This window comes from Pteropus medius, unplaced genomic scaffold, assembly GCF_902729225.1.
Source record: "Pteropus medius unplaced genomic scaffold, Ma_sr-lr_union100, whole genome shotgun sequence".
Lineage (NCBI taxonomy): Eukaryota > Metazoa > Chordata > Mammalia > Chiroptera > Pteropodidae > Pteropus > Pteropus medius.
This window is the reverse complement of record NW_024352839.1, coordinates 462,942-483,396: the sequence shown is the minus strand read 5'-3', so window position 1 is coordinate 483,396 and position 20,455 is coordinate 462,942. Positions and strand designations below refer to the sequence as shown.

At 49.2% G+C, this 20,455-nt stretch overlaps 3 protein-coding genes and 1 long non-coding RNA gene across 5 annotated transcripts; 2 read left to right on the top strand and 2 right to left on the bottom strand.

Annotated features, from left to right (window-relative positions):
- The first annotated feature begins 4,449 nt into the window (after nucleotides 1-4,449).
- Nucleotides 4,450-6,252, top strand: OVOL3 (ovo like zinc finger 3). Its single transcript, XM_039850223.1, has 3 exons — nucleotides 4,450-4,798; nucleotides 5,529-5,730; nucleotides 6,044-6,252. The coding sequence occupies exons 1-3, from the start codon at nucleotides 4,568-4,570 to the stop codon at nucleotides 6,250-6,252; spliced, it is 642 nt and encodes a 213-aa protein (XP_039706157.1). The 5' UTR covers nucleotides 4,450-4,567.
- A 46-nt stretch (nucleotides 6,253-6,298) lies between these two features.
- On the bottom strand, nucleotides 6,299-7,826 carry POLR2I (RNA polymerase II subunit I). Its single transcript, XM_039850218.1, has 6 exons — nucleotides 7,436-7,826; nucleotides 7,304-7,358; nucleotides 6,952-7,025; nucleotides 6,785-6,859; nucleotides 6,634-6,685; nucleotides 6,299-6,404 (listed from the first exon to the last, which is right to left on the bottom strand). Exons 1-6 carry the CDS (start codon nucleotides 7,492-7,494, stop codon nucleotides 6,342-6,344), a joined length of 378 nt encoding a protein of 125 aa, XP_039706152.1. The 5' UTR covers nucleotides 7,495-7,826; the 3' UTR covers nucleotides 6,299-6,341.
- A 261-nt stretch (nucleotides 7,827-8,087) lies between these two features.
- Nucleotides 8,088-16,700, top strand: TBCB (tubulin folding cofactor B). 2 transcript variants are annotated; one of them, XM_039850216.1, is made up of 6 exons: nucleotides 8,088-8,279; nucleotides 8,621-8,764; nucleotides 11,763-11,859; nucleotides 12,626-12,817; nucleotides 15,462-15,534; nucleotides 15,717-16,700. In XM_039850216.1, exons 1-6 carry the CDS (start codon nucleotides 8,166-8,168, stop codon nucleotides 15,829-15,831), a joined length of 735 nt encoding a protein of 244 aa, XP_039706150.1. In that variant the 5' UTR covers nucleotides 8,088-8,165; the 3' UTR covers nucleotides 15,832-16,700. The 2 variants fall into 2 exon arrangements, with proteins under 2 accessions (XP_039706150.1, XP_039706151.1); XM_039850217.1 differs by lacking the exon at nucleotides 8,088-8,279 and adding an exon at nucleotides 8,368-8,484.
- LOC120592498 (uncharacterized) lies at nucleotides 16,198-19,425 on the bottom strand. Its single transcript, XR_005650124.1, has 2 exons — nucleotides 19,146-19,425; nucleotides 16,198-17,543 (listed from the first exon to the last, which is right to left on the bottom strand). It is a non-coding gene; the product is annotated as an uncharacterized LOC120592498 (long non-coding RNA).
- Nucleotides 19,426-20,455: the final 1,030 nt, after the last annotated feature.

The following is a 20,455-nucleotide window of genomic DNA, read 5'->3' as shown; positions in this document are numbered from 1 at the left end:
AAACGGGCTCATCAACTGCACAATCTGGGCAGCATGCCCAGGCCACCCGGCTGAGACCAGTAATTTCTTCCCCAGCAAGAGAACTGTGTCCATGTGTCCCATCACTGGTACCAGCTTCCCCAGGCAGCAGGCATGTCGTACCTGTAGACTGCTGTGGCCTGAACCCCTGCTTGCCTGTCAGTTCCTCCCTGCTCTGTCTGGTGGTCACGGCCCACCAGAAACAGGGTCGGAGAGATTCCATTGTCTTGCCCTGGGTCCCAAAGAGCTGAGACTCAAACCTGGGCTTGCCTGGTAGCATGAGGACAGGGCCCTCTGCTGCCTCCATAAACACTGACACACATCAAAACCAATAATGCAGTTAAAATCTTGCTGGTACCCAGGTTCCTCTCATGGTGCTACACATTGCAGGTGGAGTGAAGAACAGGACAAGAAAAGTGTCTGCCCTTATGGCATTCACCTTCGAGAGAGCAAAACATAGAAATTAAAATGATAACTAAAGGTAAGCTGAGGGAGTTCACTGTGCTGGCTTCAGTCAGGGAATGCCTTTCTGAGGTGACATTTGAGCTGAAGCTTGATAGAGGACACAAGCTATGTGGACATCTCAGGAAAGTATCCAGGCATACAGAACAGCTAGTGCAAAGGCCCCATGGAGGCGGGGTGGGCAGGGGGAGATCAAACGTGCATGAATAGCAAACAGCCAAGATGGCTGGAATGGAGCAAGCTGCAGGAAAGGTGGTAGGAGGAAGAAAGTGGTCCCACCAGGCAGGGCCATGTTGCTTTATGACATTTAAATCCGAGAAATATTCACAACACAATTTTTCCCCCTAAATAAAATCCCTGATCTTGTGTTTGAGGAGGTGCCCAGTCTTGTTTAATTTTTAAGGCCCCCTCTGCCTGTCTCGGTGAGCTCAGGTAGCTCAGGACTCATCAGTGGGCTGTACCTCTGTCAAGAGGCTCCCCACCCAGCCCCACAGGCCACCCCTGAAAGACAGGAGACCCACTCTCCCTGTCCCTTCTTAGCTTGGCCACAGTTGCCCAAGATCTCTGAAGCAAGATTTAACATCCAGGCCTCTGGACACCCAGGGGGTCATCTTGAGACTCTGTGCCTCAGAATTTACCCCTCCTCCCACCCTATTTTATAGTTAAGGCTTCAACTCCAAATAGCAAATACTTGGCTTACGAGGGCCCACACTGTAGGGACATTTGTTACTCTTGATTGTTTCTGTTCTGTCATGCTCTATGAGTCTGAGTTTTACCCTCCAGCTTAGGCCCTCATAATTGTGACATGGCTGCCATAGCGCTCAGCAGTACAAGCCTATCCAACCAGTAGTAAAGGCACGAAGCAGGGCAACTGTCAGGATAGTGGGGAAAGAAGTACAAAGCCTTCCTAGACACCTTCCCCTTCAGAGTAGTCACAGGCAATGGGAATGGAGATTGCTTTGATTTGCTTGGACCAACCACCTCTCCTGGACATACTGCTTAAATAAAATTGGGTTCTCAGCACAAAAGGAGGGTAGGCTGATAGTTCAAGAGGACCCAGTGTGTCTGCCACTCTCCACTTCCGAATGGAAGGACCAGACTCTCCTTGGACAAACCAGCTGGTTAAGAAAACACTGCTGATAAATGTGCTTGTGGGCAGTTTGTGGACCGACAGGGTCCCAGCAGGAAGAGGACAGCATGCTCATGTGGGATATTTCAGAGTTTAGCAAAGGATTCATTTGCAAAGGTATGGGCAAGGAAGAGTAAAACCACAGCACCCCAGACTGGTGCCAGAGGCGAGCTCTGTCACACACTCCCATGCTATGCCATGAGGCACAAGGGAGCAAAGTGGAACCCGGAAGAGCAAATCCTGGAGAGAGGGCTGCCCTGAGAGGAGCTGTGTCTCTGGCAACCCCACAGGGAGGGAGTTTGGGGAATCCCCTCTCACATCTACAGGGCTCCCCATTGTCTAAACCCTACTGGAAGCCAGAGGGCATGGGAACCCAGATGATACTGCCCACCCCGGTCAGCCCTCCAGGACACAGAGCAGGGCGGAAAGTGGGCCTGGGGACAAATAAAAGATACCCAGCCCTAGATTGCTTCCCTAATGTTTTCAGCAACAACACAGGTATCAATTACCCCAAGAGACAAGTGTTGGGCATGGAGAACTGGGCACCTGAGCAGAAAGAGAATGGCTCTCCTTTCATCAGTTCAGTCTTTAATGCAACCTGCCCCCTGTACTCCACATTGGGATGGCTCCTAGATATTGGGCTGTCGGACCTGTGCCAGGCATACCAGCCATTGCTGCATGGAATCCAACAATTGTGAGATGGCAAACACTGCAAACCCCATTTTACAGATGGGTCTGATGCAGAACAGGGCAAATTTCCTGAGTGGGAGGAAGCTCAAGCCTTTCACCGAGAGTGAAAAGGGTTCTTGACTGAGCATAGGAAAGAATTCAAACGCACGCCAAAGTGAGAGTCAAAAGGAAAGTTTATTAGAGAAGGGGTAATGCTCCATAGACAGCATGATCTCCTCTCAGACAGAGTGAAAGAGCCTGATAGAGACCCAGAGGGACACAGAGAGAGGCAGAGACAATGAGAGAGACAGAGAAATGACACTGAGAGGGCTACCGAACACATGGAATTCAGTTTATGTATCTTTCTTAGTTTCTGTGAATTAAAGTTTAAAGACTTTGTTTATTCATTTTCCTTTGATGGTATGGACACACAGTGTAAAAGGAAAAGCTATGTAGCATGAAAAGGTAAGAATATGTAGAATGAATGGCCTGCTGGCAATTCCCAGCCTTCGATCCATAGGTTCCCCATGGTTTTAGCCAGAAGGAATGAATAATTTTATTATGTGTAGAGTGTGACTTAAAGATTCTGTTTTCCTGTTTTCCCTTCACAGTATGGAGAAATGGTTTGTTAGCAATCCCATCAGAAATCTTCCTTTGTTCTTCAGGTTTCCTTGTGGTTTGGCCATATGCTATGGACAGATCAGTATATTGCAGTCTCCAAATATAGCTTGATTCAGTTTTTAATTCTCTTGCCTCCTCCCTACATTAGGTCAACTGTAACACAGATGCTTGCCTAGCTACCCCACCCCTCAAGACTTCCTAACAACCCCTGTTTATATGTCTGCTGCATACCAGACCCCATGCTCAACACCCTCCCCACATGATCTACATAGATCTTCAACACACACCAGAAATAGGGAGACTCATTGGTCTCACTTTCCAGATGAAGAAACCAAGGCCCAGGGAGAAGTGACTTGCCCCAGGTCCTGAAGAGATAAAGTGGCAAAGCTCTGGGCTAGCAGACTCTAAGAGCTGCCTCCCTTGCTTCCTCAAATTAATTAGTAGGGTTGACGCTCAGGGAATGTGAATATATGAATACATATTGCTTCTTTCACCACCAAGCGTTTGCATAGACTGTTCTCTCTGCATGGAACATCCTCCCTTTTCACCCTAAACTTCTTCGCTTCAGGGCTCACACCCAGAAAGTCATCCCTGAACCCTTAGGCTAGACCAGGAGCTTCCTTCTGCCCCCAAAGACCCCCCCAGGGTTTTCCCCCATCATAGATTGGATCACACTACCTGTGCTTCTCCCCTCGTCATGCCTGGGTCATTCTTGGTGGTCACTGGTGTATCTCCCCCATGGACTAAGGTATGTGTTCGTTTTCTGTGCTAAGGTAGGCCTGGCCTATAGTTGGAGCTCAAGAAAACTGTTGGATGAATAAATGAGAGAAAGTAACTGCATGAGAAATGTTCAAAATCCTTAACCCCTGTTTAAGAGGTCAATGGCCAATCTAGAACACACCCTAGCCAGAGCTGAGGTAGGGTCCTGGGAGCCCCCAGCTATGTTTCTGGAATGTAGAAAAGTCAGAGATAGTTGTGCCAGACAGTCATTAGGAGCTGGACTACTAACAAACCAGTATTTTAATGCCTGCTACACCTGGACAGTGTGCTTCTGGCTGAATATCAGCTCTGGGCATCTGAGAATTAGAGAGGTGGAGCTTCCTGCTTGAAGATGCACAGCCTGGGTCTTCACTTTGTCCTCACGTATTTGACTCCGCTGTCCCCCCATCCTCTGGAGCAAGCAATCAGTCACCCTCTCCCTTGCTTTCTCAGACAGCTGCTGTGATTTGAATAACCAAGCGGGCTGTTGAATGTCCGGTGGTGACTGATTTGCCTGGCAAACAGACTTTCAGGTCCTTGGCCTCACTGGTACTATGGGAAAAAACTCAGCCCCCATGGGATGTTTCCTCTCCTTATACCCAAGAGCTGCCTAGGGTCGTCTTGCCCTTGTTTATGGATCCCAGCACCTGTCTGCCCCTGGAAGCTGGAAAGAGCCCTCGGGAACCTGGCTTAGAAGGGGTAATGGTAGACCCCAAGACAGAGGTAACTGGAGTCAGCTAAGTCTGTTCCTGGGGCCTGTCATGAAATTTGCATGGAAAGAATAAGTCTCCTTCACAGCTGCCCCCTCCCTTCCCACCTGGGATAGTCATCCTGGGGCTGAGGTCTGACAACAGGTGGAGGAGGCAGCCTGGGTGTGTGTGTGGTATCATCTCACCATTCCCGGAGGTGATGCCCCGTGCCTTCCTGGTCAGGAGTAGGCGTCCGCAACCACCCAACTGGGGTCACCTGCCTGACCAGCTCCGGGGAGACGCCTATGTCCCAGACGGGCCCCTCACTGGGCCTGGAGGTGAGGGACAAGGGAGACACAAAGCATCAGCATCTGGCTTCTCTCCTAACTGCAGCAACCTGGGAGGGCCACCGGCACACCAGTCTTCTGGCCTCGGGGACTCTTTGGCAGTGGTGAGTCTGCAGCTGACCCATAGGACCCTGCTCAGTTCCCCCCCTTGCCCACTCTCAGCAACAGAACCCGACTGTTCTATATTCCTTGAGCCCATTGCACATGTCCCTTCAGCCTCAGGACCTTTCCACCGTGTTTCCTTTCTTAGTAGTCAGCTGTTAGACCTCATCCCAAGCACCATTTCCCCAGGGTGGGCAGCCACAGCCCCTGCCCCCAGGGATCTCCCTCTCATGGGGGCAGAAGAGGATTCAAGTCAACAAGTAGATGGTAATTTGCTTTATGTCAGAGGATCAGACCAAGGTGACAGGAGCAAGATGGGGCATCCCTATCAGAAAGGATATTCAGCTGTGCATGCACTGGAAGGACAGCACTAGCCGAATGGGAATGTTCAAGATTATTTCAGTATTTATTGAGAGCCAGGAACTGTTCTAGGTAAAGGGTTATTTAGCAGGAGTAAGACAAAAAATTATTTCCCGAGGTTTATAATCTGGTGGGGGCTGCACGTATAGATAATAACATTAGAAAAATATACATTATGTTGGAAGATGGTATGTACTATGGAGAAATTAAAGCAAGGTAAGGGCAATCAGGGATGGTCAGGGAAGATTTTGGGAGGTGGTACTTACACACACATATAGTCTCTGGCCTTCCCAGACCTCCTCGGTTGCAAGTTTTAGGTACTTCATTTGCTCTATTATGTGTGTGTGTCTAACTCCCATGTCCCTCCCACAGCCCACACAGCGCACTTTGGTCACCACTCCCAGGGGCCCTGGGACACTTGGCTGCCCACTCTGCCCCAAGGCCTTCCCATTACAGCGCATGCTGACAAGGCACCTCAAGTGCCACACCCCAGCACGCCGCCACATGTGCCGCTGTTGTGGCAAGGGATTTCACGATGCCTTCGACCTCAAACGCCACATGAGGACTCACACCGGTGAGCAGTGGTAGGGGCCTGCTGAGGGGTGCAGAGTGAGGACAGGTACTGGTTACAGGATTTAGGTCCCGATTGAAGGGTGCAAGGGAGAGTCTCCCTCTCCCCGCCCCAGGGGAAGGAACATCCCGGTGAGGAAGACGAGGACAGAGGTGTCTAGCCCATGTTTGTGCTGGGCAGGGGCAGATGGTGGGAGGTAGCCGAGAGGTCTGCAGAAACTTGGAGTAGGAATGGGGAAATGCTCAGAGGGCAAGGTGGGTTGGCTTTGGTTTGGAGGCCATTGCCCTGTCTTTTCCCCCTCCGCCCATCCGTGCAGGGATCCGCCCATTCCGCTGCGGAGCTTGCGGTAAAGCATTTACGCAGCGCTGTTCGCTTGAAGCACATCTTGCCAAGGTGCATGGGCAGCTGACCAGCTACGCTTATCGTGAGCGCCGTGAGAAGCTGCATGTGTGCGAGGACTGCGGTTTCACCAGCTCGAGGCCCGACATCTACGCACAGCATCGTGCTCTGCACCGTGCCGCTTGAGACTGTGTACCCCTCGTTCAACCCATGAGAGGCAAATAAACACTGGTCAAACACGCACAGAACATTTATTACATGTGGGGGAGGATGGTTCACTCGGTCCAGCGGTGGCCACAGTGTGGTGCTGTGCACACGTAGTACAAGCGCATGGCATCCTGGCAGAAAGGATGCAGGGTTAGGAAGGGTCTGGATCCAGGGAAGCACAACATGGAGCCTCCATCCAGAAGAGCTTCACCCCAAAAAAAGAGACAAGGAGGCCTTCTCCATTGGTAAGGGTCTAGCTCACGACGCCAGGCAGGGCAGGCTCCCCTCAGTATTGCTATCCCCGTTCCTGGAAAGGACTAAAGCCCAGGCTATGCAGAAAGCCTTCCTAATGCCACTCACCTCTGCCCGGGCACTGTGCGACTGGAAGAACACCGCCTCCTTGTGGCCGCACCTGAGGGGACAGTCAGCCTCTCAGAGCCTGCCACACCTCCCCACTCAGCGGCGTCGAGGACGAGCCACTCTCCCTCCCGAATACCAGCTAAGCGCTCACTTTTGGCACGGGTGGTCCTCAGTTCGCGGCAACGTGGGGTCCTGGGACACGTCAGCGATTATCTGGGTTAGTTCGCTGAGGGAGGACAGGGTGAATAATTAATTATGCTCTGGCAGGGGCTCGCAAACCAACAACCCCCGTCCCCAAGCTCCAGCTCTGATACTCACTCCACTTCGTGAGTGATTTTGTTGACGTAGATGCAGCTGTTGTCGGCTTCCTGCTGGTAATCACAATTCCGGCACTACGGGAGGGCCAGTGTGGCGGGAAGGGGGTCACAGAGAGATCCCTGATGGGACTGGAAGGGAGGGCAGAGTTCTCCCCAGAGGAGATGACTAAGGGATGGAGTCTCGAGGTTAGGATAATGGGGTGTATCGAGAATCACTCCGGGGGTAGCCAGAAGGCGAGACCAAGACTAGTCGGGGCAAAACAGGGAGTAGGGCTCACGTGGAGTACGGCGGGCCACGATGGGAATCGGGGGACCCGTGGGGAAAACCCGGACACCCGCGGGCTCGCGCTTACCGCATAGAGCAGAATGCGGTTCTCCTTGTCCTCCTTGGGGTAAAGCATGTTGTTACTGTGGGGCAGGGGAGGTCAGAGGTCAGCCCTGGAGCCATTACTTGCTCCCCTTCCACACCTGTCGCCCAGCCTCACCATTCCTGGCAGAATCGAATACCCACGAAGCCCGGCTCGTAGGTCCCATCCGGTTCCATAGCGCCTCACAGCCCTCCAAACCTTTCGCGCTTGCTCCGCCTCGCGACAGGTCGCAGGAAGGGTCAGGTCTAGTTGCTTCGCCTAAAGAGGGGGCGGAGCTGCGCACACGTACTGGGCGCTGGCGGCTTTGTGCTCGGCTGTCAGCGCTGAAATCTGATTATTTGCTTCAGTCTTTTCATATCCTACAGTAACTGCTTCCAACCCGTGGGCCTCACTTCCCAAGTTTATAGAATAGTACGGTACGAGAGCCAAAAACACGGCACGTCACGTAACCCACAAAGCATGGAGCATAAATGAACACGCCATTGCTTTTTGCTGGCCGAAAGCCAGTGCACATGCGCGAGTTTACCCTCCGCGGCTAGGGTAACTCCTGCCAGTCCTTCCTCTCGGCTTCAGCCTTCGCCCGCCAGGGCCGTTTCCCGGGCCGCTATTGGAAGAACTGTGCACCACGGCAGGCCTCTCAGGATTGGCTGGACCTACCTCAAGAATGCGGGAGAGCGTCCAGGTGGTGAGGAGACAGCGGCGATTGGTGGGCCATCCTAGCGCGAGAGCGCGGATTGGCCAGGTCGGGAGCAGGGGGAGGGACTGATTTCCCAGAAGCGGCCGCAGCGGCTGCGGAGCGGGTGTGAGGCGGCAGACCGGGCTGCGGGACCCGGCAGGGCGCGGCGAGATGGAGGTGACAGGGTTATCGGCGCCCACAGTGACCGTTTTCATCAGTAGCTCTCTCAACAGCTTTCGTTCCGAGAAGCGGTACAGTCGCAGCCTCACGATAGCTGAGTTCAAGGTGTGGCCGTGGGGGCGGGGTCCTGAGGGGCGGGGCAAAAGAGAAATGGAGGGGCTTCCCGATCGCTGGGAGGGGCCAGAAATGAACCGAGGTTGCAGAGATTGGAGACGGGACCTTAGCGGGACGGGTGGAGAGGTTCCAGGGAAAATCAGAAGTTCCAGAGGGCGGTGGTCAGAGCAAAAGGATCGAGGCCAAGGAAAACCAGGTGGGGGTCCTAAATGGTGGGTCTCTTGGAGGTGCAAGGATGGGGTGATACAAGGAGAGGAGCCTAAGAGTAGGGGCGGGGCCACTGACAACTTTCTGTCTCCAATGTCTCCCCATTCCCTCCCTACTCTTCTTAGTGTAAACTAGAGCTTGTGGTGGGCAGCCCTGCTTCTTGCATGGAACTGGAGCTGTATGGAGCTGACGACAAGTTCTACAGCAAGCTGGATCAGGAGGATGCACTGCTGGGCTCATACCCCGTAGATGATGGCTGCCGCATCCACGTGAGGCCTCCCTACCTCCCTTCCATTCATTTATTCAACAAATGCTTGCCATACTTTGCCCTGTGTGATAACCAAGATAGGCCCTCATGGAGCCCCTAATTCAGCATGGAGCGAGACAGACCCATCACCAGACAATGACAGCCAGAGTGGTCTGTGCTGGGGAAAGCCCAGGGGACTGGAGACATCAAGAAGAGCTGCCTGGCTTTATCTAGGAGTATCAGAGGGGCCTTCTGAAGGAAGGAATGCCTGAGCTGAGACCTGAAAGATGAAGAAAGGGCAACTTAGGCAAAGAGGTGGGAGGGGCATGCCAGCTGGAGGAAGCAGAATGTACAGGACTTAGAGTGTAAGGTGGGTTAAGGTGAGCAATGAGACGTGTTGGGAAAAGCCAGAACACAGAGGACTCTGCGTATATTAGCTCCCATTATCTTCCCTGTCCTCACCCCCCTAACCCCACTCCCCACCATACTCCTCAGACATCTCAGCATCCCAGGTGAGCTGCACCTTAGAGCCTTTGCATGTGCTTGAACCGTTCTCTTTTCTATGCCCACGTGACTCACTTCTTCCTTCCAGTCTTTACTTAAATGTCTACTTCTGAATATGAGGACTTCATTGACTTCAGTGTAAAATTTAAAATTTAAACCTCCTTTTTACACTTTACTTGATTTTTGTCCTTAGCTCTATCATCTTCTGACATACTGTGCGTTTCCCCCAGCACCTGACACAAAGAAGAGGCTTAGTGAATCTTTGTTGGATGATGAGTTAAACCCATAAAATAAGACTTGGAAGATGGTGTAATTAACCCTATTTTGCAGAAGAGAAAACTTAGCTTAGGTTAGAATTTACTTTCCTGAGCATGAACTATAGCTAGAATTTTTATTTCAGTCTGCATGACTCAAGAAATCAGTGTGCCCAGAGAACTGGTTCTTTTTTATCTCTTTCATTTATTCAGTAATGGTTCATTGAGCATCTGTGTTACGCCAGGGGTATAACTGTGAACCAAATGCGAGAAGGTCTCTGTTTAACTCTGTCCAGTGTGTGAGATAGATGTTAGCTAAACCTTCATGAGAACAAATGTGAAGGACCGATGAGGTGAAGGCCATGCAGGAGGAGATCAAGGAGCTGGGAGATCCTATACTGAGGGACACAACCCATCAGTGAGGTCCGAGAGGACTTCCTGTTCGAGATGCTGCCTGAGCAGAGACTTGAAGAATAAGAATTAACTGAAGAAGGGAAAAGAGTGCTCCAGGTGGAGGGTACAGCATGTGTAAACACTCTGAGGTGGGAGGGAGCACTGAAGGTGCAAGGGACTGAAGAGTGGTTACTCCAATGACAGAGGGAAGTGGGAATCAAGGAAGGATTCTGAGTCAGGAGGGGCCTGGTCTGACTCAGGAGTTCACAGGCTCCCTCTATGTGTGAGGAGCAGACCGTGGAGGATAGAAGGAGTAGGGAGACCAGGGAGGAGACTGGTATCATAGTCAAGATAATGTGGTAGGGTAGGAGTGGGTCAGGACTGCTGGGCCCACAGCACTGACACTGGGCTGATCTGGGCAGCGTCAGTCTAGGGATGCTGGCGAGCCAGGTGTGGGTGGTGACAGCCTTAAACAGGAGGTTTTCACATATGGATTCAGGTATAGACAGACCTCTGACTTCTGAGGCCATTCAAGGAAGGTTTCCTAGAGGTGGAGTCTCTGGGGAACTTTTTTTTTTCTAAATTTTTTAATAAATATCACCTATAGTTATTGTTTAAAATAACCTCAAACTTAAAAAAGTCCCTAGAATCAAAAGTAGAAATTCTTAGTGATACCTGATTAGAGATAAGAGCCATTTCTCTTTTGCTGTGTTAGCCCAGTGGCTCATGCCAAACACCTCAGAGTGTTTCCTGACCCTTCTTTTTCTCTCATACCCATATCTAGTCTGTCTGGGCTCCACCCTGTGGGCTCCACCTACAAAATCTACCCAGAATCTAAACTCTTCTCCCCCTCCACTGCCCCATCCTGGCCCAGCCTCCATCTCCCTCCTGGACATCATAGCTACCTCCTCCCTGGTCTCCTGCTCCCACTGCCTCACACACAGTCTGCTCCCCACACATAGCCGGAGGGAGCCTTTGAATCCCCGAATCAGGTCAGGGCCCTTCTGGCTTAGAGCCTCCCCGGCTGCACCTTTTTCCAGGTAAAAACAAAGTCTACAGTGATCTGTTGTGTCTCCCACTCTCCCCGTGGCTCACTCCACTCCAGCCACGCTGGCCTCCCTGCTGTTCCTCAGAAGGGCTAAGGACAATTCTGCATTCAAGACTTTGTGCCTATTGTTCCTTCTCATCCTTCAGGCCTTGGCTCAGGCATCCTCTCCTTTCGGAAGCCTTTCCTGACTAACTTCCAAGGCTCCTTAAGCCTCTTTTTGGTATTTTCCTACATTGAACCTTATTGTCTTCTGGTATTTAATACATGTGCCTATGCATTTGTTTATGGTCAGTCTCCCAACAGAATGAGCACTTCTTATCTATTTTTGCACCACGTTCCTAGCATCCAGCACAGGGCCCAGCTGGGAGCCTTGGAAGAGCTCAGCAAGCCATAAATGAATGAATATGGAGGGTGGTACAGGAAGAAATGCTCCAGGGTCTGGAGGTTGGGTCCAGCTTAGGAGGATCCCAGAGGCCCAGAGAGGACAGATGTGCTGCCCAGAGGGCTCATGAGCAAGACCCAAGCTCCGCCCTTTGATTCCATGACTTGGAGGCCATCAGAGATGTTGATGCCAGCATGTGGGGATCATCTGGGCAGATCCAGCCTCCAGGGTTTGGAGGTGAGGAAAGGGAGATGGCCAGCGTAGACACCTGCTCTCATCCTTTCTATTGGGCTCAGGAGATGAGAGTAGGCTGAGGTAAAGGTGAGGGTAGAATGTAGTTTTTTTCTGGACAGGAGAGACTTAAGTCTGTGGGATGCTCCAGTGTGCAGCTGTACCACCAGCACCCTGAGTCCCACCGACCTCCCTCCCCTCACTACAGGTCATTGACCATAGCGGCGCCCGCCTTGGGGAGTATGAGGATGTGTCCAAGGTGGAGAAATACAAGATCTCACAAGAAGCCTATGACCAGAGGCAAGGTATGGGATACATGGTGATGAAGGGTGTGTGGGGGGACCAGAGGGAGTATGTGTAAGTGGCAGAGGCAGGGGGCCGAGGATATTGGTGATAGGGTGGGTGTGGGCATTGGAGAGGAAATGGGTGGGTAAGGGGCAGGGGCTGATAGGCAGGGGACGCGGGAGGTGGTAAAAAGTGAGGCTGGTGTGGGGACAGATATAGAGTATAACGTAAGAAAGCATTTGGAGTGGAAGAGGAATGGGGTGCGAATGGGGGCTGGGAGGTATGAGGGGATGTAGGCGGGCAGACGGGTGCTCGGGAGAGTGGAGGGAACATGAGAGGGAGGTCTGGAGTGTGAGGGGTCATGTGTGGGGCTAATGGTGATGGTCATATGGGGGCATCGTGGTGTAGACAGGGTTGGGGACAGAGCATGGCAGAATATGTAGAGTGGACAGAGCAGTGCGGTGATCAGTGCAGGCATGTGGAGAAGATGAGGGATTCAGGGGCCAAATGGTGGTGAACATGATACCGAAGGAATGTGAGATGATGGAGTGATGTGAAAGGCTGAAAGCATGCATCTTCTCTTTAGCTTCTGGATTGTGGGGAGGCCCCAGGAATTCCAAGGAAAGGCTAGGGTCATGGCGGGAGACTTGGGGTGCTTAGGTGATAGCACTTTGACACCTAGAACAGAAGAGTTTCTCTATGGATGTGGCTGGAAGGGTATCTCATTAGGCCAGAGGCTCCATCTGGGAGACCATATCTGACCCCCACCCCCCACTCCACCCACAGACTCAGTTCGCTCCTTCCTGAAGCGCAGCAAGCTAGGCCGATACAATGAAGAGGAGCGGGCACAGCGAGAGGCTGAGACCACCCAGCGTCTCACAGAGGAGAAGGCCCAGGCTGATGCCATCTCCGTGGGCAGCCGCTGTGAGGTGCAGGCACCTGGGCAGTCCCCTCGCCGGGGCACCGTCATGTATGTAGGTATGTGGCCTACTGAGGCCTTATGCTCTGCCCTGAGGTGGGCAATGCTGGGGACTCAGCCCTCAAGGAGATCCCAGTTTAGTAGGAGTGACAGACACAGAAGCTGACAGTGACAGCTTAGAGTGTTCATGGCAGATAATTGGAAGGCAGAGGCAGAATGATCTACGTTGTGATAGAGGAAGTGGTGATCAGTTGTAAGGCAAAAGCATGGAGCACAGTGGTCAGAGCCAAGATGGAGGAAACAGGCAGAATTATTAGGGCCATGATGGGGAAAGCACAGGCCGAAGTGATCAGGACAGGGATGAAGGAAGTTTAGGAAGCTGTATGAGCTGAGAGGAAGTACTAGACCTGTCCTCGAGAATAATCCAGGAGGGCTTCCTGGTGGGTAGGACTAGCTGAAGGAAACGGAGAAGTGAGCCAGGTAAACAGGAGATGAGTGTTCTAGCCAGAGGGAGTAGAGAGAGCAAAGGCTGTAAGCAGGAACAAGCTTGGCCTGTGTGAGGCAGAGAAAGGAAGTCAGCATGGCTGAGGGGAGTGAGTGAGAGGAGAAGTGAGGTTGGGGGCATGGGCAAGGCTGGACCATGTGTGGCTTGGAAGATAGTAGAGAGGAATATAGGTGTTTTTTTAAAAACAGCTTTATTGAGATATAATTTATATATCATAAAACTCACCCACTTAAAGTGTACATTATTCATTCATTGATTTTTAGTATATTCACAGAATTGTGTAACCAACACCACAGTCAATTTTAGAACATTTTCATCATCCCCAAAAGAAACCCCATATCCATTAGTGGCCATTCCACATTTCCAAAACCCTAGCTCCCCCAGTCCTAGGCAGCCACTAACCTGTGTTCTGTCTGTGTAGATGTGTCACTTCTGGATGTTTCATGTAAACGAAATCCTACAATATGTGGTCTTTTGTGACTGGCTCCTTTCCCTTAGCATAATGTTTTCAAGATTCATCTATGTCGTAGCATGTGTCAGTACTTCATTTCTTTTTATTGTCAAATAATATTGCATTGTATGGGTAGACCACGTTTTATTTATTCATTCATCAGTTGATGCCCATTTGGGTCTTCTCCATTCTTGGCTATTATGAATGGTGTCGCTATGAACATTCTTGAATGTTTTTGTGTGGATATGTATTTTCCTTTTGCAATACTTAGGAGTGCAATTGCTGGGTCACGTGGTAACTCTGTGTTTAACCTTCTGGGGAACACCCACACTGTTCCCCACAGCAGCTTCACCATTTTACATTCCCACCAGAATGTATGAGGGTTCTAATTTCTCCACATCCTCTCCAACACTTGCTATTATTTGTCTTTTTGATGAGTTATTCTAATGGGTGTGAAGTGGCACAGCATTATGGTTTTGATTTGCATGTATTTGATGGCCAGTGATGTCGGGCATCTTTTCATGTACTTGATGGCCATTTGCATATCTTCTTTAGTGAAATGTCTATTCAGATCCTTTGCCCATTTTTTAATTGGGTTGTTTGTCTTTTTGTTGTTGAGAAAGGAAGTCAGCATCTTGTGTATTAGTTTGCAAGGGCTGCCATAACAGAATGTCACTGGATGGCTTAAACAACAGAAAGTTCTTTTTCACAGTTTTGGAGGCTGGAAGTCCGAAATCAAGGCCTCTCTCCCTGGCTTGTAGAAAGCCCCCTCCTTGCTGTGTCCTCGCATGGTCTTTCCTCTGTGCAGGCCCATCCTCGTGCCTCTTTGTCCAAATTTCTTCTCATAGGGACACCCGTCAGATGGATTAGATCCCACCTTAATGGCTATGTTTTAACTTAATCATCTTTTTAAAGGCCACACCTCCAAATGTAGTCATATTCTGAAGTACTGAGGGTTAGGGCTTCAACGTGTGAATTTTGGGGGACACAATTCAGCCCGTAACAAGGTATAAGAGTTCTTAATATAGTCTAGATACAGTTCTCTTATCAAATATATGACTTGCAAATGTTTTCTCTCATTCTGTGGATTGGTCGTCATTTTACTTTCTTGACTGTGTCCTTTGAAGCACTAAAGTTTTTAATTTTTATGAAGTTCAATTTATCTTTTCTTTTGCTCCTTGTTCTCTTAATATTACAGCTAAGAAACCAACACCTAATACAAGGTTGCAAAGATTTCCGTCTGATTTTCTTCTAAGTTTTATAGTTTTACATTATACATTTAGGTCTTTGATGACCCATTTTTTGTTAATTTGTGTGTATAGTGTGAGGTAGGAGTCCAGCTTCATTTTCTTGCATGTGGATAGTTGTCCCAGCATCCTTTGTTGAAAAGATTATTCTTTTCTCATCTAATTGTCTTGGTACCCTTGTCAGAAATCATTTGACCATAAGCAATGTGGATTTTATGCTGAGTGGGATGGGCAGCCTTTGAGGAATTTGGGTCAAGGCATTGGTGCTATTTCCCTTTGATTTTTACAAAGATCCCTTTAGCTGGGGGTGTTGAGTGAATAGGGAGTCAGGGGTAGGAGCAGTGAAGGGGCTGTCATATTAGTCTGGGCAGGAGATAGCAGTGGTTCTGGGTGGTAGTAAGGAGTGGTTTTTGCCAGGACAGGCTTTGCACTCAGTTGGTAGGCACAGATCTGGGTTGAGCCTCGTCCAGAAGTTTCATTGGGATTTTTCCCCTGCGCAGGACTCACAGATTTCAAGCCTGGCTACTGGATTGGTGTCCGCTATGATGAGCCACTAGGGAAAAACGATGGCAGGTAATAAGTATTCCCACGGATGTTTTTGTGTGTGTATCTGTAACTGTGTTTGTGCTTGCATGTGTGTGCATATATGTGTAAGTGTATGCATGTACTGCTGGGTGAGCCTGTCCATCCTGGCATCTGGGGAGGGAACCACTTTGGGGCCCTCTAACCACTGCCTTCCCCATGATGCCCTGCAGTGTGAATGGGAAACGCTACTTCGAATGCCAGGCCAAGTATGGTGCCTTCGTCAAGCCATCAGTTGTGACAGTGGGGGACTTCCCTGAGGAGGACTACGGGTTGGATGAGATGTGACGCCCAAGAAAGGACATCCTTCTGCTCCAGCTAACTTGCCCGTTTATTGCCCCTCCCTGTGTGTGCCCGTAGCCCCCTTTCCCTGAACTCATTTTTATTTTATTCACTTTGTTCTTGCCATTGACTTTTGAGACTCGTGTATTAAATTTGCCAGACCTGGGAAGCATTTGGAGGACTCAGTGATTATAGGAGGGGCTGAGGGCTGCTGGGTAGGTGAGGGTGAAATAAGGGGCTGGGCAAAGTAGAAGTTGGGCAGGGTGAGGCTTTATCCGTTAGCTGGTAGTTGGAGGCCCACGAGACTCTTCTTTGTCCTTTATTAGTTAATACAATATTCTGCTGCTATGACAAATAGGCCCAAAATAATAGTGGGTTTCACAGATGGAAGTTTATTTCCATGTACAGTCTCATGTAATCACCAAGAGCTAATGAGGTGACCCCTCCATGTCAGAGGCCAGTCTTCATCTCCATATATCTTGTTGCGCTCCCATCGCCTTGTGATTCCCACTTCGTGCTCCAGGCACAAGAGGAGGGGTTATCCTTTGTCTTTAAGGACTACATACATACAACTCAAAACTTGTTCCTGTTTCATTAGCCAGAATTTTGTCTCATGGCCACTTGTAATTGCAAGGGAGTCTGGCAGATGTAGTTTTCATTCTGGGCAGCCATGTTCCTAGAGAAATATCAGAAGTTCTTGTACTGGAGAAACTAGAGAGAAGAGATATTGGGGGTCAGCAGGTAGTTCTACCACAGTCTCTGTGGGTGGGGGACCTTATCTTTTCATTTAATACAGTTGACCCTTGAACAACAGGGGTTTGACCTGTGTGGGTCAACTTATATGTGGATTTTTTTCAATAAATAGTGTAAATGTATTTTCTCTTCCTTATGATTTTTGTAACATTTTCTTCTCTCTAGCTTGTTATAAGAATGCAATATATAATATACAAAATCTATGTGTTAACTGAATGTTTATGTTATTGGTAAGTCTTTTGGTCAACTATAGGCTATTAGTAGAGTTTTAAGGAGTCAAAAGTTATATGTGGATTTTCGACTGCGTAGGAGGTTGGCACCCCTAACCCCCATGTTGTTTAAGGGTCAACTATTTGGAAGAAGAAAGAAATCTAAAGTCTTTAGAAGTAGTTAAACACTGGAGACACAAACATACACGAGAGGTCACATGTAGAAACACAGTTGATCCACACAGATTCTTTCAGAGTGGGGAGCCACACATACACACAGGATACACTCAGATTCACATCAGACACCAACCAGTAATTGACATAAACCTACACACACACAAATCAATGAGTTGACAATCTACAAAAACAAAACAAAACTGGTTACTTTAGAAGAGGACCTCAAGACTGAAGCCCCTTCCGTGTCAGGGAGCTGTCAAAATGAGGAGCATTAGAGGGGATGTACCAAACTTCCCACAGCACCTACCAACCAGAATTCAGCACCCAGAAGAATTAGCTCATCTAATGGATCAGCATTGATAACAGTTAAGACTCACTTTAGGGTATGGCCTCAGTGCACCTGTATTTTAGGAAGCCAAAGGATAGTGCAGGAAGATGATCACCAAAATCATACCTTTGAGCTCCAAGTAAGGGTCACAGAGTCACTGTCGATGAGAATCTGCCAAATTGCCGTAGGAGATCTAAACACAAACTTCTGGGGTGTGCTTTAATGCCTTCTAGCTGTCAACATGGAAAAAGCTGTTCCCATAAGAACATGGGGAAACAGACTGTTGACAATGGAAGGGATCATGCTGGTAATTTCACCTGCTATGTGAAAGTTAACCACAGTTTGGGGCTAGAGACTCACTTTACAGAATGACCTGGTACTTGAGCTTTAATGGTATCAGGGAGCCCAGAAAGGAAAGGGACAGTAGTCAGTGTGTTACGGTAATACCAGCTACTATAACAAATACTCCTTCCCCCACAGTCCAATGCAGGGGTTTTGGCTGATTGTCAGCAACCTCCATATGGTGATTCACACATCCAGACTCCATCTTGTGGCTCCATCGTTTCCATGTGCTCAAAATTATCTGCTTCCAGCTAGCAAATAGGAGGAGACAGTGTGGGGAGGGTTCACCATATTCTTTAATAACCTGTTCTACACATTCCACTTCTGCTCATGTTGTATCTGCTCATATTATATTGGTGAGAACTTGTCGGTCACGCAGCCACCCTAGTTGCAAAGTGGGCTTTGGAACATACTCCTGTGCTGAGCAGCTCCCTTCCAACCACTGCTGTGAAAAAGGACCATGGATTTTGGTGGCCCCAGCATTGACCACCCCTCTACCTGTCACCAGATCCATAACCTCAGGAGAAGCAGCAGGAAGAGGCTGTGGGACTTCTTTCCACCAGACCCATTAAATCCTCCTGCCCCAGAGCAACTGCCGTTGTCTAACCTGCATCATCCATGACCCTCCCCCTAATCCTCAGGTTAGTGCCAACGGAAGACAGTGATGTCTAACTCTGCACATCTTTTGAGCCCCTATCATATGTCAGGCCTGATGCTGGGAACACACTCATGAACTGGACACAGTTCTTGCTTAGGAGTTGAAGGCAAACATAATTACCAAATGTTGCCTCTTTCATATTTTTGGCTGTGCTATTTATGAATATGGTTGCTGGAAGTGGGGGAGGGAGGACAAAACCTCTGTACCCGCTAGGTGGTGCTGGTACTAGGGAAGGGATGGGTATGGGAAACATTTGAATAGGAGTCACATGAACAAAAGGGGACAAGGCTTTGTAGGTCTGAATCCCTCCTGTGATTCATGCTGATCAGAAACTTGATCTTTGTGCTAAACACAAACAGGCTGTATATACAACCTTTTCTGGAGCTGGGCTAGATCACTAACTCAAACACGCCAATGGCGTACTTGAGTTGATTCATGAACCAATTACAAACTCGGGATAATTCAGTAGGTTAAGAGGTGGTGTAATTTTAGTGAAGAAGAGCACAGACTCTGAAACTGGACAGCCTTGGTCAGATCCTGGCTCTCTCACTCACCGGCTGGGGACCGAACAAAAAAATATTCCTTCTCTCTGGGTTTCAGCTTCATTCCTATAAGGCCAATAATAGTACTTACCCCATACGATTGTTGTGAGCACTAAATGGATTAATAAATGTAAAGCGCTTAAATCCAGAGCCAGGCACATAGGTAAATACGTCAACAGTTACAATGCTGGCTTTCATTTAATCCTCACAATGGGCTCTACCCCCAATTTCTTGACCGTTTTTTCTCCCATCTCACCTTTCCTGGCCCAAGTCTGGGGTCACCCTCTCCGATAGGGATTTCCATAGTTTACCTGGAGGACCCTAGGCTCCCAAGCCTCTGCGACTTCATTGGTCCCAGACGCGGGGAATAACTGCTCAGCCGCCACGTGGGGGCAGCAGCGCGGCGCATTGTCTTGCATTGGGCAGTAGCTCCAGCTTAACACGGGAACTGAGTTTTCCAGAAAACTATGCGACACCCTCAGTCTCACCTGGCTCAAGTCTGGAAGTGGTGGTCTTGCCTCCCTCCCTGAGGCGCGGGAAATTGGGAGTCAGGATTTGGCTACCATGCGGAGGGCGGTGCTGCGCAGGCGCAGGCGGCCGGTTGATTCAGCCAGTTTAATCCGACGTCGTGGCGGGGGCGCCAGAGCTGACTTTCTGGCCTCAGAAGAAGAACCGAGATGACCTCTCTGCGCCGTGAGTCTGCTAGCTTGCCTGCTCTCTCTCCCGCTTTCTTGCGTCTCAACCAGTCACTCTCCCGGGCTCCTGGTCAGCTCTCAAGCCGGGTCAAGGAGCTCCCATCTTAAAGGAAAAAAAATGTCCCTTTCCCTCTCTATTTTCACTCCTTCACAGTTAAACTTATCTTTTTTTTTTTTTTTTTAACGTATTAAGGAAGTTTAAAATCAGAGTAGTATAAGGATCTCCCAAGTTCCTATCACCCAGCCTCAGTAATTGTCAACATATGGCCAATCGTGTTCACATTTTCTGGCCTTTCTCTTCCCCTTCTTCCCCATTATTTTAAAGCAAATCTTAGGCATCCAGATGTTTCTATATGTGTCTCTAAAAGATAAGGGGTCTCCATCACACCTCACAAAAATTGCAATAATTATTTAATATTCTATATGGTCAGAATTCAGAGGTCCCCAGTTGTTTCATAAATGTCTTTACTGTTGCCTTGTCCAGATCAGAATCCAAAGAAGATTCATGCACTGTATTTGGTTGATAACCTCTCTAAGTCTTTAATTCTGCCACAGTTAGCCCCTCTCTCAGTCTCTCTGTGGGATTTCCCTGTCTGATTTGGTTGATTGCACCTCTTGGTGTCCTTTAATATGCTCTTCTATCCCTTTATGTTCTACAAACTGGTAGATCCAAAAGCCGGTTCAGTTTTAGGGTAAATATACGTGTAGGATTAAGTTCTTCTATTAGGAGGCACATACCTACCATCTGTTTGTCTCTCTTTTTGTAATGTTAATTTAAAATCCAGTGTTAGATTCTCCTTGTCATCCTGATCCACTCATTATTGAATCACAGCCAAACTTGAGGAAAGAGGTATCTACACATCCTCGCTCCATCCCACTCCCTCTTCTCCACAAAATCTATCTTTTTATTGCTAAACTCAAGAGGC